The 12,527-nt window shown below is 37.0% G+C and overlaps 2 protein-coding genes across 2 annotated transcripts in view; one reads left to right on the forward strand and one right to left on the reverse strand.

The window, feature by feature from the left end:
- The first annotated feature begins 5,685 nt into the window (after positions 1-5,685).
- LOC134657521 (complexin) overlaps positions 5,686-12,527 on the forward strand; it is a 138,487-nt gene continuing 131,645 nt past the window's right edge. Inside the window, exon 1 of the mRNA XM_063513095.1 lies at positions 5,686-5,776. Coding sequence (XP_063369165.1) covers positions 5,722-5,776 — 55 coding nt within the window. The 5' untranslated portion in view covers positions 5,686-5,721. The remainder of the gene's footprint in view (positions 5,777-12,527) is intronic.
- On the reverse strand, positions 10,250-12,028 carry LOC134657605 (uncharacterized). The gene is made up of 2 exons (XM_063513171.1): positions 11,844-12,028; positions 10,250-10,556 (listed from the first exon to the last, which is right to left on the reverse strand). The coding sequence occupies exons 1-2, from the start codon at positions 11,958-11,960 to the stop codon at positions 10,260-10,262; spliced, it is 414 nt and encodes a 137-aa protein (XP_063369241.1). The 5' UTR covers positions 11,961-12,028; the 3' UTR covers positions 10,250-10,259.

Raw genomic sequence — 12,527 nt, forward strand, 5'->3', positions numbered from 1 at the left:
CGGTAGCTCTGATTGTCAAAAGTTAACAGACAAATCAGTAACCACAAAACATGGCGCCGTACAGTGCCACCTTTTTAGGTGTCAACCTTGATGACAAGATTTCTTCTTATACTTTCACATCTTATCCATGAAAATCTATGAATTATTGTTGAAAAATAAAACCTAAATTTGGCCTTACTTATTTTTATTGCATTGTCAACACCCTGGAACAGGTCAAAATTTGTATGAATCTCTTTTTTGGAGTCCATACTTGTGAAGGATCTTGAGGTCAAGTTAAAATGGCATTAAATAAATACTCGCTCGCGCATTCAGAATCCTCGACGGGATTGTGCTCGCACCCTGCCAATTACTTCCAAAACAAGCCAGACGCCATTTTTACAACGCTCCATCTGCATTTCTTTGTAAGTTTTGCGATTCCGATTTTGAAGGTCTGTTTTTTTTAGATTGTCGGGGTTACTTTTAAATTGTTTTTTTAATTAATTAAAGACTTTGGAAGTTTCGTGTTTTTGTGTATTATTTGGGTCCGACTACGGTAAGTTTTCATGCCAACTGCTATAATATGTAGTCAAGTATGGCGCTCCTATTTTTGCAAACATACAAGTTGGTGCAAACTTAGCGTGGTCGGAATATATTTAAAATGAGTGTTTGTTAAAGATCTTGAAGCGAGTAATCAATTCTTAAAATATTTATTTGTGTAAATATCTCTCCAAAAATACAACAATTAGGTTTGGATGAATGGACTGATCAAAACTATGAAATACTCACATTACTCACTGACCCAGTAATAAAAAAACACTGAAAAATATCAATAGCATACTTTAACCCTAATATGTCCACATAACTGGAAACAAGCCTTATACGTTACCTACACACTCGGTAAATTATAATAACTACCTCAAAGATTTCAATGCCATGTCATCAAAAATCAAAGTCGAATGCTGCTAAACACCCCATAAACAGGGGTTCCGTTCCCATAGTAACCGCGTCTCGCTCAATCCGCGACACTAGCACCATCTGTCGCAAAATCCTCGAACTGATTGCTAGATGGTATCGCTTCGTAGTTTCAGATGTTAAGGATAGATGGCGTGCAGTACAACATTCGAGATTAGTTACGTAATGTAAAATGTAACTGTAAGGTGTTTTGAAATCTTTTAGAGTTTAAGTTTGTATCCAATATTTATCTGACATTTCCAATGCCTTAATATCACATTAATATGAAATAAATAGGATCCATCCATCAGTACTCCTCTTTTTGTAATCTTAAGCTTGTATTTCCTATGTACGAGTATGGGTGTTTTTATAACATAGAAACTTTTTGATATTTTAGATTTTTGTCGTAGGTATTCTTTTGTCAAAGTAATTTTGGGCATTTACATACATTACATACGTACCTAATTGAACACGTATAACAACAAGACAGCATTTTAAATAATACGTAGGTTTATTACCCTATTGCCTAAACTACAATTAATATTTGTTTTAATTATTTACATGTGTAATAATATAACCATAATTTACTTTTCTATCCATAGTGTTCGTTTGTCTGTCATTATTATTTGTCAACTCTCAAATGCTCAAAGGTTGACTGGAAGAAATTCCTTATAGGGATAAGTTCGCCTTTGTACATTGTATAGGTACTTTCTTTTTAATTGTATCTTAACCTGTCTTATGTAAGTACAGTGGACTGCAAAGAGATGTCCACTTTTTCACCTTACTGCCTTGTAATAAGGTGAAAAAGTGGATACATCTCTTTGTAGTCGACCCTACAATAAAGTGTTTACATACAAACATACAACATTACATATTTATGTTTGGGCCCCAGCACTCCCACCACATTTTTAGGGTTCGTCTATTTTAAAGCATAACAATAAAGCGCCAATTATTTAATTTACCTACCTACTCACTTTTACTAAAATACGTACCTAAAGGTTTTCTGGAAGAGATCGCTCTTTAGCGATAAGGCCGCTTGTTGTTTACCTCTGTCTTCATGTATTATTTGTGTTTCCATGTACATTTATTCTGAGGTTGTGCAATAAAGAGGATTTGTATTTGTACCTATATACGCACTTAAACGGAAAAATGTGGGCACCATTTGCCGTTTAGTTGCGAGTAACTTTAAAATTGATTATGTATAGGTACATAAAAAAAAACATGTAAACTGAGAACATAGGTAATTGAAACTTAGGCAGAAATTATTGCCATAGAGCACGTCTATTTAGATGCGATATATGACTTCCAGCAAAGTTCAGGGCCTGCCGGTTCAGTTCGACTGCCGAGAATGATATTATCAAACTAGTTTAATCAGATGAAACCGGCTCGAGGCAGTTCGAGCTAACACAATTAGGTAGTTTCTCGCTTCTATTAAAATGGAGGGTATATAATAATATCCTGTAAGTACCTATACCAGCTGGGTATATCCTGTATAGCAACAGGGTGACTGTATACCTATTTTCCGTGTGAATAGTTTAGTCATTCTCCGTGGCGGCAAGGCAATAAATAAGTTAGCCGGAGCTGGCCTACTCTTTCTTTCAAATATTTCAAACTAGCGACTCTCCCCGCCTTCGCCACGGGTTAACAAATTATACATAAATCTTCCTCTTGAATCACTCTATCTATTAAAAAAACCGCATCAAAATACGTTGCGTCGTTTTAACCTTTTTAACGCCACAGACGGCAACTGACGTCAACGCAAAATCGTGACAACGACGCCAAAGACGGCATTTGCCGTCGATCGTTTTTTGATGAAAATCTACTGAAAAACACCCCACTTTTAGGTTGGCATTATTTATTCACAAAACTAAATTTTACCCCCGTGGCGTCAGTGGCACGGCAAATGGATGCGCCGTTTGGCGTTCAAAAGGTTAAAGGTCTACGCATACATAGAGACAGACAGACAGCGTGCAGCGGGAAGCGAATTTGTTTTATACTATGTATATGTAATTAGGCAAGCCGGTGAGATTCTTGTTCCATTGACCATGACCAGAGGGTCAATAGGACCTTACCTTGCAAAATTCTAGGTTATTAAAGTTACAATTCCTTAGTAAAGTCAATTGGGGTCAGAGAAACATAATTTATTTTGCTTGGGGCAAGGAAAGGAATATGAGGATTTCCTACAAATGTTTCTTTTACCCAAATATTTCTCTTACTTCATCAAACTATAAAACTATTTATTTAGTTTATCCTTATGTATTACATTGATGTTATAATATAAGTGGCAAGTCATAATTACTAATTTACATTATTTGATTTGAATAGGTTTTTTTTTTACTGCAGTTGAACATAATTTCACTGTTAAAAGAATAAAAACGCGTGCAAAGCAACGTACAATGTACTATAGCGTAGGGATTTTTATTTCACATTTATTCATGATAATCATACTACTCCACGCTTGAAGTAAATGGTTTATTTCAATGGTTTCTTCAGAGCTCGTGCATGGACCAAAGGTTCGTTTTATATCTTTCCCAAAAATCTGATTAATAAAGAAGGCCTACATGCAAAGACAGTAATCTAACGGAATAAAATAAACCAACCTGAAGGCACACCGACCATGGGGGAATCGTTCTAAACACAAACAATTCAGATAATACAATTTCGATGTCTTAAATTCCACTCCAAAATACTTCGGCGCAGTAAATACATTTTTCGGTTCAACAATCCCGAGAACACATAAAAAACATTAATTTATCCCGCGAATTTCAGAACTTTAGGATTACGGCATTCAAAAATTTCGTAAATAAATTTTGTTCAGAAAGTTGTTTGGGCGCGCCAAGATTTATTTGGGCCATAATAAAGGCTGACAGCTGGGTGTTCCTTTTTGAAGTTTTAAGTATTTTTTTAGGTTTAAGTACCTATCATGACGACATGATTGATACGAATCAATCGAAGTCACATGTGAATTAGGTTAGAATAGCTACAATCTATCTAAAGGGGCCCACTGATTACCAGTCCACCGGACGATATCGGCCTGTCAGTTAAACGCAAAAGGTGACAGTCCCGAACAACTGACAGGCTGATATCGTCCGGCGAACTAGTAATCTGTGGGCCCCTTTACTGGCCAATTCGAAAAAACTGACATCAGGATGTCGTACTTATGTCGAGTGTACGGACATGTACGAGCGAAATGCACGATAAATATTCATGTCAGTAAGTATATGTGGTTTACCTAACCCTTAGCCTCTTGTATGCGAACGCGGATCCACGTTAGTAGGTATTGAACTCTAATTAACAATTAATTAGAATTCAATACTTACTGCGCGGATCAAAATACGAGAGGTTAAAATAGGGCAAGGGGAAAATATTTACCACCATGATGTACATACATAAATGGTAGAGTTATTTTCCGTTATTTCCGCCATATTTTGTAAGAATTAAATGACAACTTTTTCGGTCTCTTTTTCAAAAATGAAAACGTACACTTTAGGTCTGGTATGTACTGTAGGTAGGTAATTAGACTACCTACCTACGTAAGGTAGTGAGTCTAGTTTGCTAGTAAGTCTTACTGACCTATTTCTCGTTATACTATATTAACCTTTTAACCGCCAGCAATTTTTGATCGAGCGTGCTCGTGTCGCCACCGACAGCAATTGTACCACGCAGAGTAAGGTTGGCATAGTTACGGGAGTTATAAAATGTGCTGTAAAAACCAAATCAGATCTTTGTCTTATTTATCAGACTGTGGCGAAATGAGCTGGATATGTAATGTCTTATATATCAGACTCTGGCGGTTAAAGGGTTAATCGAAATCAATTCACAATCGCATATTTATCATACCCGTCTTACCGAAATCCTCCACATCTAATTTTTATAAAATCACGCACAAATGGGAACACGACTTAAATGATAAGCCGATTCGGATTTGAATGCAAAAAATCTCAATCGAAATTACCTTTCTATTCTTTTACAAATGGAATTCTTTAAGTAGCCATAATAATTGGAGGGCTTATGGCTTAAGAGCTTTAGTTCCTAATGGCAGTTCCGATTGATCAATTTTTAATCGGCGATCCCTTGAGAAAGGAGGAAGGTCGGGCTTGTAAATTGCTACAATAGGGTATTCTTCTACTAGTCAAATCAGTTTCTTTTTGAGAACTGTCAAAACGATTTTCTAATTGGTCTGATCACGACAAGTATTCATAACTGAGGACACGAAAGGTCCTTTAACATTTAACATCCATAATTAACATTGTAAAAAACGGCCGCCATCTTCAATTTCAACAATTTTGTTGTAATTATATTGATATTTATTCTGAGGATCCGCAAGACCTTTAAATAATGTTCCCGTAGTCACCAGCAATGTAATAAAAAGCTGTCATCTTTGATTTGTAAATATTTTAATCAAATGAATCTACCTACATGGAATTCTGTCGTTAAAAATACTAGCTTTTTCAATGTTTTTGGCGAATTGTGCGTTCATAGTTCGGGGTGAACTACTAGTAGGTATATTTCTGATTCTTAAGGGGCCCACTGATTAACAGTCCGCCGGACGGTATCGGCCTGTCAGTTGTTCGGAACTGTCAACTTTTTGTTCTAACTGACAGCCGACACCGTCCGGCGGACTGTTAATCAGTGGGCCCCTTTAGCCCGTTATAGTGTCCCACTGCTGGGCGAAGGCCCAGGGGAGAGCCCCTTGATCTTCACAACCCCCGTTGTTGTGATTTTTGTATTGTATTTTCCTTGTAATAATTTGTATTTTCCTTGTTGCAGTTGAGCGCACAGTAAAACAAAATGGCGGCGTTCGTGGCCAAGCAGATGGTGGGCAACAAGTTAAGCGCCGTTAAAGGTAAGCTACTGATTTAATTCATCTGTTTTCTCTTCTTCTTCTTCCTCGATTCCTCATGTCTGAGGGTCGACCACATGAGGTCGTTATTTCGTGCACCAAGGTTCCCCATCCTGCACGATTTTCGGCCTTCCTGATGTAGATCCCTGGCAGGCCTTCATCCGTTTTATACAGGCCAACACAACGACATCCTGAGGAGCGCTCGTCAGCGCTAACGTCCCTGCGGCTCTAGAGCCCCAGATCGCAAGGGATGACGACAAACGTTCCGACTGGATATCTCAGGGCTATAACCGCGAAAATAGAAGTTCAAAAATTGCGAGCATCTGTCTCTGTCTCTCTATTACACCTTCATTGGAGTAAAAGAGAAAGTTCCCCGCAATTTGCGAATTTCGATTTTCGCGGTGGCCCCTCTGATTCCCTGGCGATAGGGCCGCGCGCTGGTGCCCGTTTCTCAAAAGCTTGTAGCTTGTAATACAAGCGGGACTTCCACTTTTATTACAAGTTACAACCTTTTTGGAACCGGCCCCTGGTGTGGGACTATACTACAGAACTTTTTATTTTCTTACATGTTTTCAATAAACGCGTATCCCATCGTCAAAACTTAAGTACCTACATGGCTAAAACTATTGATTCTTATAACCTATAAAACCATAACCATCACAATCTGTAATCTTCTGAATTTACCAAAACTTAATGGTTGCAAAACTTGATAAAACTTCCTTTAAAACCTCTTTTTTTTTCTTGCCACGCCAATCGTGATTTCGTGCGATTTGGCCAATGATTCCTGAGATCTGTCTACAAGTTTTCCTAACTTGTCTCTCGATTTTGATCGTTTGCGGAATTTAATATTGTATTTTTAGCGATTTTGTGACGGATAGTGGTATCATGATTTGTAAAAGATTTTTGGACAATCTTCAAGAATATTCGAGTATTTTTTGCGCCGTTTAAGTGATAGGGATAGGACTAGCGGGCCTAATGGTGCGCTATTACATTCTGTCGTAATTTTTATTTTCTAACAAGTACCTATATAAGTGCGAAAGCTTTGTATGACACGATAAAAGTGCAAAAATTGTCACCTTAACTTGAATTAAAGCATAAAAGTTGCTTCTGCACCTCTTACTTTTACGTAAAAAATTAAAATAGGTACTTACGTACGGCTACCAACAGTTTGGCACTGACAAACGCCGTTGAGAACGTAATTTACTTTACGTACTCGCATATTGGTGCGAGCGAGATATAAGTATAGAAAGTAAATTACGTTCTCGATAGTGTATATGTCAGTTTTGACACTGTCAGTGACTCATGGTAGGTACGGGCTAAGGTCGATTTGTATTTAGCAGTGAGTGAGTGATTTTGTGTTCGGGTAGACTCACATTGTATAACAAATGCAGTTGTGGTGTCCATGGGCGGCAGTATTTGCTTACCACTAGGCGATTCGTCTGCTCTTTTGCCTCCTATATCATAAAAAATATAATACCTATATAAAGTTCAGCCCTTTTGACTTTTAAAAGAACATCTTTATGGCACGCTCTTGGCGCTGGCGTTCCGTTTTATGTCCTCATCTCGGCATATATGTCATTATTATGTCCACATTTACATACAATGCTGATGCGACGCGTGAGCGGTATGCGTTACTTGATGTGCTATGAATAGGTACAGTTTCATTGACTTATATCTCGGGACTGGCCTTATGTGCACAAAAAATGGTACTAGTTCAGCGGTGTTACTCATGAATTCGAGCCAATCATGTAGTCTAACGCAACTAGTTGCGACCAATCCCGCGGCCGCGTGCGCGTGATGCGAACTCATTAACCAATCGCGTTGCAGCGTTTTCACACCGCTGTACTGGCCCCATTCATGCGCCATTCTTATTGCCCGTAAGGCTAGTCCTGAGATATATATACTTATGTCAATGTACAGTTTTGGTTACCTACTAACTTTACTTGCATATTGAATTTACTCTGATACGAAGGTTAAACCTTGATCTTTATGAATAATAACCATTAGTTATTCAAAATAATTAACACAAAATAATCTTAATTTAATCTTGAAATGTGATTATTCTAAAAATCGACAAGAGGTCGAATTAAATGTGAATAGAAAATAACGAATTATTTGCTGGTGGCTATAATAGCTGCACCTGGGTTATTTACGGTTATTCTCTAATCTTGTCATTTTCTCTTTGAAAAAAAGTACCTACTCGTAGTTGCCGTGCAACAATTAAAGTATTTATTTCAAGTAAGTAAAACGTTAACAAAATCCAAACTCTCAATCATAAGCTGAAAAGGACAATAAGTACGAGTAAGTCTGGCTGGCCGACACATTCGGACCTGTTTACACATTGGTTAGTGTTTTTTGCGAGTTCATACGTTTGCCACTATATGCAAGTAGCAAGTACATAGTAAGTAATCATAGGAAACAAAAAAACCGGCCAAGTTCGAGTCGGACTCGCGCACGGAGGGTTCCGCGCCATCAACAAAAAATAGAGCAAAACAAGCAAAAAAACGGTCACCCATCCAAGTACTGACCCCGCCCGACGTTGCTTAACTTCGGTCAAAAATCACGTTTGTTCACAACAACAAATTGTTGTATGGGAGCCCCACTTAAATCTTTATTTTATTCTGTTTTTTTTTGTTGTTATAGCGGCAACAGAAATAAGATCATCTGTGAAAATTTCAACTGTCTAGCTATCACGGTTCGTGAGATACAGCCTGGTGACAGACGGACGGACGGACGGACGGACGGACGGACAGCGAAGTCTTAGTAATAGAGTCCCGTTTTTACCCTTTGGGTACGGAACCCTAAAAATGTTCATTTAATCGCCGATCATTAGGCAGATTGCCAGATGCATCGACTCAAAACTGTCTCCCGGGAAATCTCCAACGCGAACACAGAGCTTTGTCAACACACAAAACAGCTTTTTCATTATTAGCCAGCCTTGGGGGACTTTTGAGCTACTTAGAGCTATTTGGCATCTATTGGCTGTATGAGAGACATTGGCCAGCTTGGTGCCTTTGGGGATGTGGTTATTTGATAGATGACAATGATTTGCAGCCTGGTTCGAAGTTTAAGATACGTCAATTAATAGATCAACTAGGGCAGTTGAGAGGGTATCACTACATAATATAAAACAAAGTCGCTTCCTGCTGTCTGTCTGTCCCTATGTAAACTTAGATCTTTAAAACTACGCAACGGATTATGATGCGTTTTTTTTTAATATATAGTGATTCAAGAGGAAGGTTTATGTATAATTTGTTAACCCGTGCGAAGCCGGGGCGGGTCGCTAGTTTTACTAATAATAATAAGTCAAATTTGCTACCAATAAACCATGGTTAACAATTTCAGTGCCAGGGGCCCCATATCCAATACAAAATGAACACATTTACGTGTTCTTGGTGTGTTAATTAAGTGTGTTGCATTTATTCATTTTAACACATACACTGCCAGCTCGAGCTACAGCGCTTCGAGCGTAGCCGTATAACACGTTTTTGTAACGAAAACATCGCTAGCATTGAGTTAATAAAAGAAGTAAACATTATCGTTCAAAGGTTAATTTTATTATATCATTAAGTATATCCTTAAAATTAACTTAAAGCTTACAAAATTATAAATTTACTAATACTGGCATATAGTTTGTTACAGTATTTTTCTGCCGCGATCACCACTCCACCGCTTTGATCTTTTTCTTATTACAATTTCAAGATCACATATAGTTAATACAGTGAAATGTACACTAGGGGTAGGTACTGATACTAATCACTTTTCGATTAACGTATATCGATAAATGATTGCCATTTTAGGTACGGCTACTGATCTTTATTTACTTGCAGACACATAATTAATATAATCTATATCTATACCTACTTATTTATACAAATGGAAGCACATAATTATCATTCTTATGAATTGCGTTGAGGCCTATTTGCCAATTACGTATACATATAACTGTTGAAACTCTGCACCTTTTAATAATTATAAATATAAAGAAAAAAGCATGATGATAGGAAGTACGAAGAATATTTAAAGAAATAAATAAGGTTTTTGCAGTACGTAAATAAGAATTATTGGAACAGGTCATGGCTGATATGTTTTTTTTTTTCACCTCGACGACTTGAGGTTAGGACCTCATATTAGACCTCATATATTAAAGAAACAGAAAGATTTTATCATAGGTAACATATTTTATTTCATTTTGTATTAAGATATTTTAAACCTTATTGAGTAGGAACTTTGTATAGAAAATAAAATTAATCTTGTAACTATTGAAGGCTTATAACATTAAAATTTAAATCGATATAAGTGAGGTTTAGACAAAAGTTAATAATGATGTTTAAATTTTATTTTTATTCACGAATGTTAAAGTTTGCTACAATTTTCTTTTGGTTGCTAGATTATTAGCAACATATGTTGTTGTTGTTGCTTAGTGCGGATAGTTTATCAACCGAATGATTTACCTTATTCAAAACATACATATTACTAAATCTGACTAAATCCCAACATCCATAGAATACTCCTTATTATGAAAGAGACTTATCAACACTTTCTTCCTCATCCCCCCCATATTCTCCCCATACCCCTCCTCACACTGTATGTACGCCCTCTTGAACCTTTCACCCCCATCAGGGATAAGGAACTGTTTCCTCTTTCTGTGTCTTCTTCGGTTTTCTGGACTCCTGGTAGTTGTGACCTCGTTTTCTGTATTCTGCATCGGGGAGTGGAAGAGCTTTTTGCTGATTGGCTGTAAGTTTCTGTTTTTGCTGCGCACTGGAGAATCGGTTTCCATCTGAAATAAAAAATATTAGAATATTAACCTATACAGTACCCAACTTTGGGAACAGATCAAATTATTTTATTAAATAAGCAAGCAAGCAAGCGCATATTGCTTGCCCTTAGAGTTGGTCAAAGACGCCTAGTCTTAGTAAGATGGCATATAGTCGAGAAATTGGGACTGGTTCCACCGTGGCGGGGTGGCCAAGGGGTTCAAGGCGTTAGCCCGGATTGCTAAAGACCCCGGTTCGAAATTCGAATCCCGCCTTCACCACTGGAGGGCTTCGTCACTTTTTCTTTAATATATGACATCTATATCAATTTATTACTATATTTACTATACAGTACCTTTCATTCTCATTTATACAGTGTCTATAAGAGTGAAAAAGACATGTTACGCGAGTTGGTGGTCATTGTTGCCTTTCTGAAAAAAAATAGACCTACCCCTAAGCCCACAATTCCTTCTATTCGAACAATTACATGCTTGCCTACCGATCGGCTACCTGCTTGTATACCATGGTCCGATTCAACTTGAGACTGCACAAACAGTACAGTCGCCATCAGATATATCGGAGCGGCCAAGGTGTTCACAATATCTGAACGCGCACTCTAACGCCTTTACAATAAAGGCGTGTACAGATATTTGTGAGCACCTTGGCCGCTCCGATATATCTGATGGCGACTGTACCATAATAAACATCATAAACTTTTTAAAGATTTGGTACGTTTTTTGAATCAACATACTTAGCTTAATTAATTATTGTCATATTCATCATATAACTTTATTACTGTAGCTTTTACTGTTACCTACATGTTTAATTATACAGCGCTTTGGCGCTCCTAGCTGTAGGTAATGCTGTAGAATTATACCAGAATAAATATATTACCTATATGTTCTGTTTGTGTAATTATGTGTATTGTCTGTATGTTTACGAATAAAAAACTATTTTATTCTAATATCAATAATGTTGATTTATTGTTTAACAATTATTATTAATATGCTTTACGAGGTCTGCTCTTTAAAGTAATATATTACCTATAGTTACTTATATGTACCTACATGTTTTTTCTAACATTAGTAAGAAGTAAGCGATCTTGACGTGTCTTTTTATTGAAAAAAAAAAGTTGCAGCTAATATGTAACAATTATATAGCATATTATTTATATTCTTTTGGTTTTATAAGTAGGTAATCGTTACTATATTTTAATAGGTAGCGTTTTGCAATAAAAAAACACATCAATATTGTTTACCCTTTGTCTAATGCAAAAAAAACTAAGTATAGTCTGATTCATTCAAACTTACCATATCATTATCTGACATAAACTCCACGGAGTCATCCAATATGTTGTTCCTTATCAACACTGTCAGATTATCCCGCGATATTCTATTTATCGGGGTCGACACACTCGTCGCGGCCATATTCTCTGTTTTCTTGCTCCAATTAAATAACTAACGGTTATATTCGAATTTCTTCTGCTTAAAACACACAGAAACAAGCTAACTTCTTTGTGCGTTTCTGTTGATATCACTAGAAATAGTCCAGCAAAGATTTCTTTAAACCCAAATAAGGCATCTACAAAAATAACTGATGATAGTTTGTTCAAAATTTAAATGGCTATAATTGGTATTTTAAACTGAGTTTATTCTTAACTTGGACCGTCTTTTATCCTTAGAATCTATCTCAGGATACTAGGTTCTTTTTATAACAATCTTTCACAGTTCACTATCCATCTGTTGCATATTATTATGTCTAAATCAGTCCTTATATTCGCGCCAAAACAATATTTTACTTGAATAAACTCAAGTTAACACGCACTGCACTGTGTACTATTTTAAAATAGCCAACGCGATTTGATCGCAACGGTCGGTATTCGGAATTCAAAAACAGGTTGGTCGACGCGTCCGACGGGATCGCAGAGCAGGTACTACATGGAGTGAGTAGGGATGCGCGGGAGTTATTATCGATATTTCATTCGGATTAGATAG

The sequence above is a fragment of the Cydia amplana genome, chromosome 20 (assembly GCF_948474715.1).
Source record: "Cydia amplana chromosome 20, ilCydAmpl1.1, whole genome shotgun sequence".
Lineage (NCBI taxonomy): Eukaryota > Metazoa > Arthropoda > Insecta > Lepidoptera > Tortricidae > Cydia > Cydia amplana.

What these genes read in the sequence shown, in the direction of transcription:
- LOC134657605 (XM_063513171.1), bottom strand. Translation starts at nt 11,960, where the DNA reads ATGGCCGCGACGAGTGTGTCGACCCCGATAAATAGAATATCGCGGGAT. An exon ending in TTATGTCAGATAATGATATG is followed by an intron (nt 10,557 to 11,843) that starts GTAAGTTTGAAT and finishes TTTTTATTTCAG; the next exon opens with ATGGAAACCGATTCTCCAGT.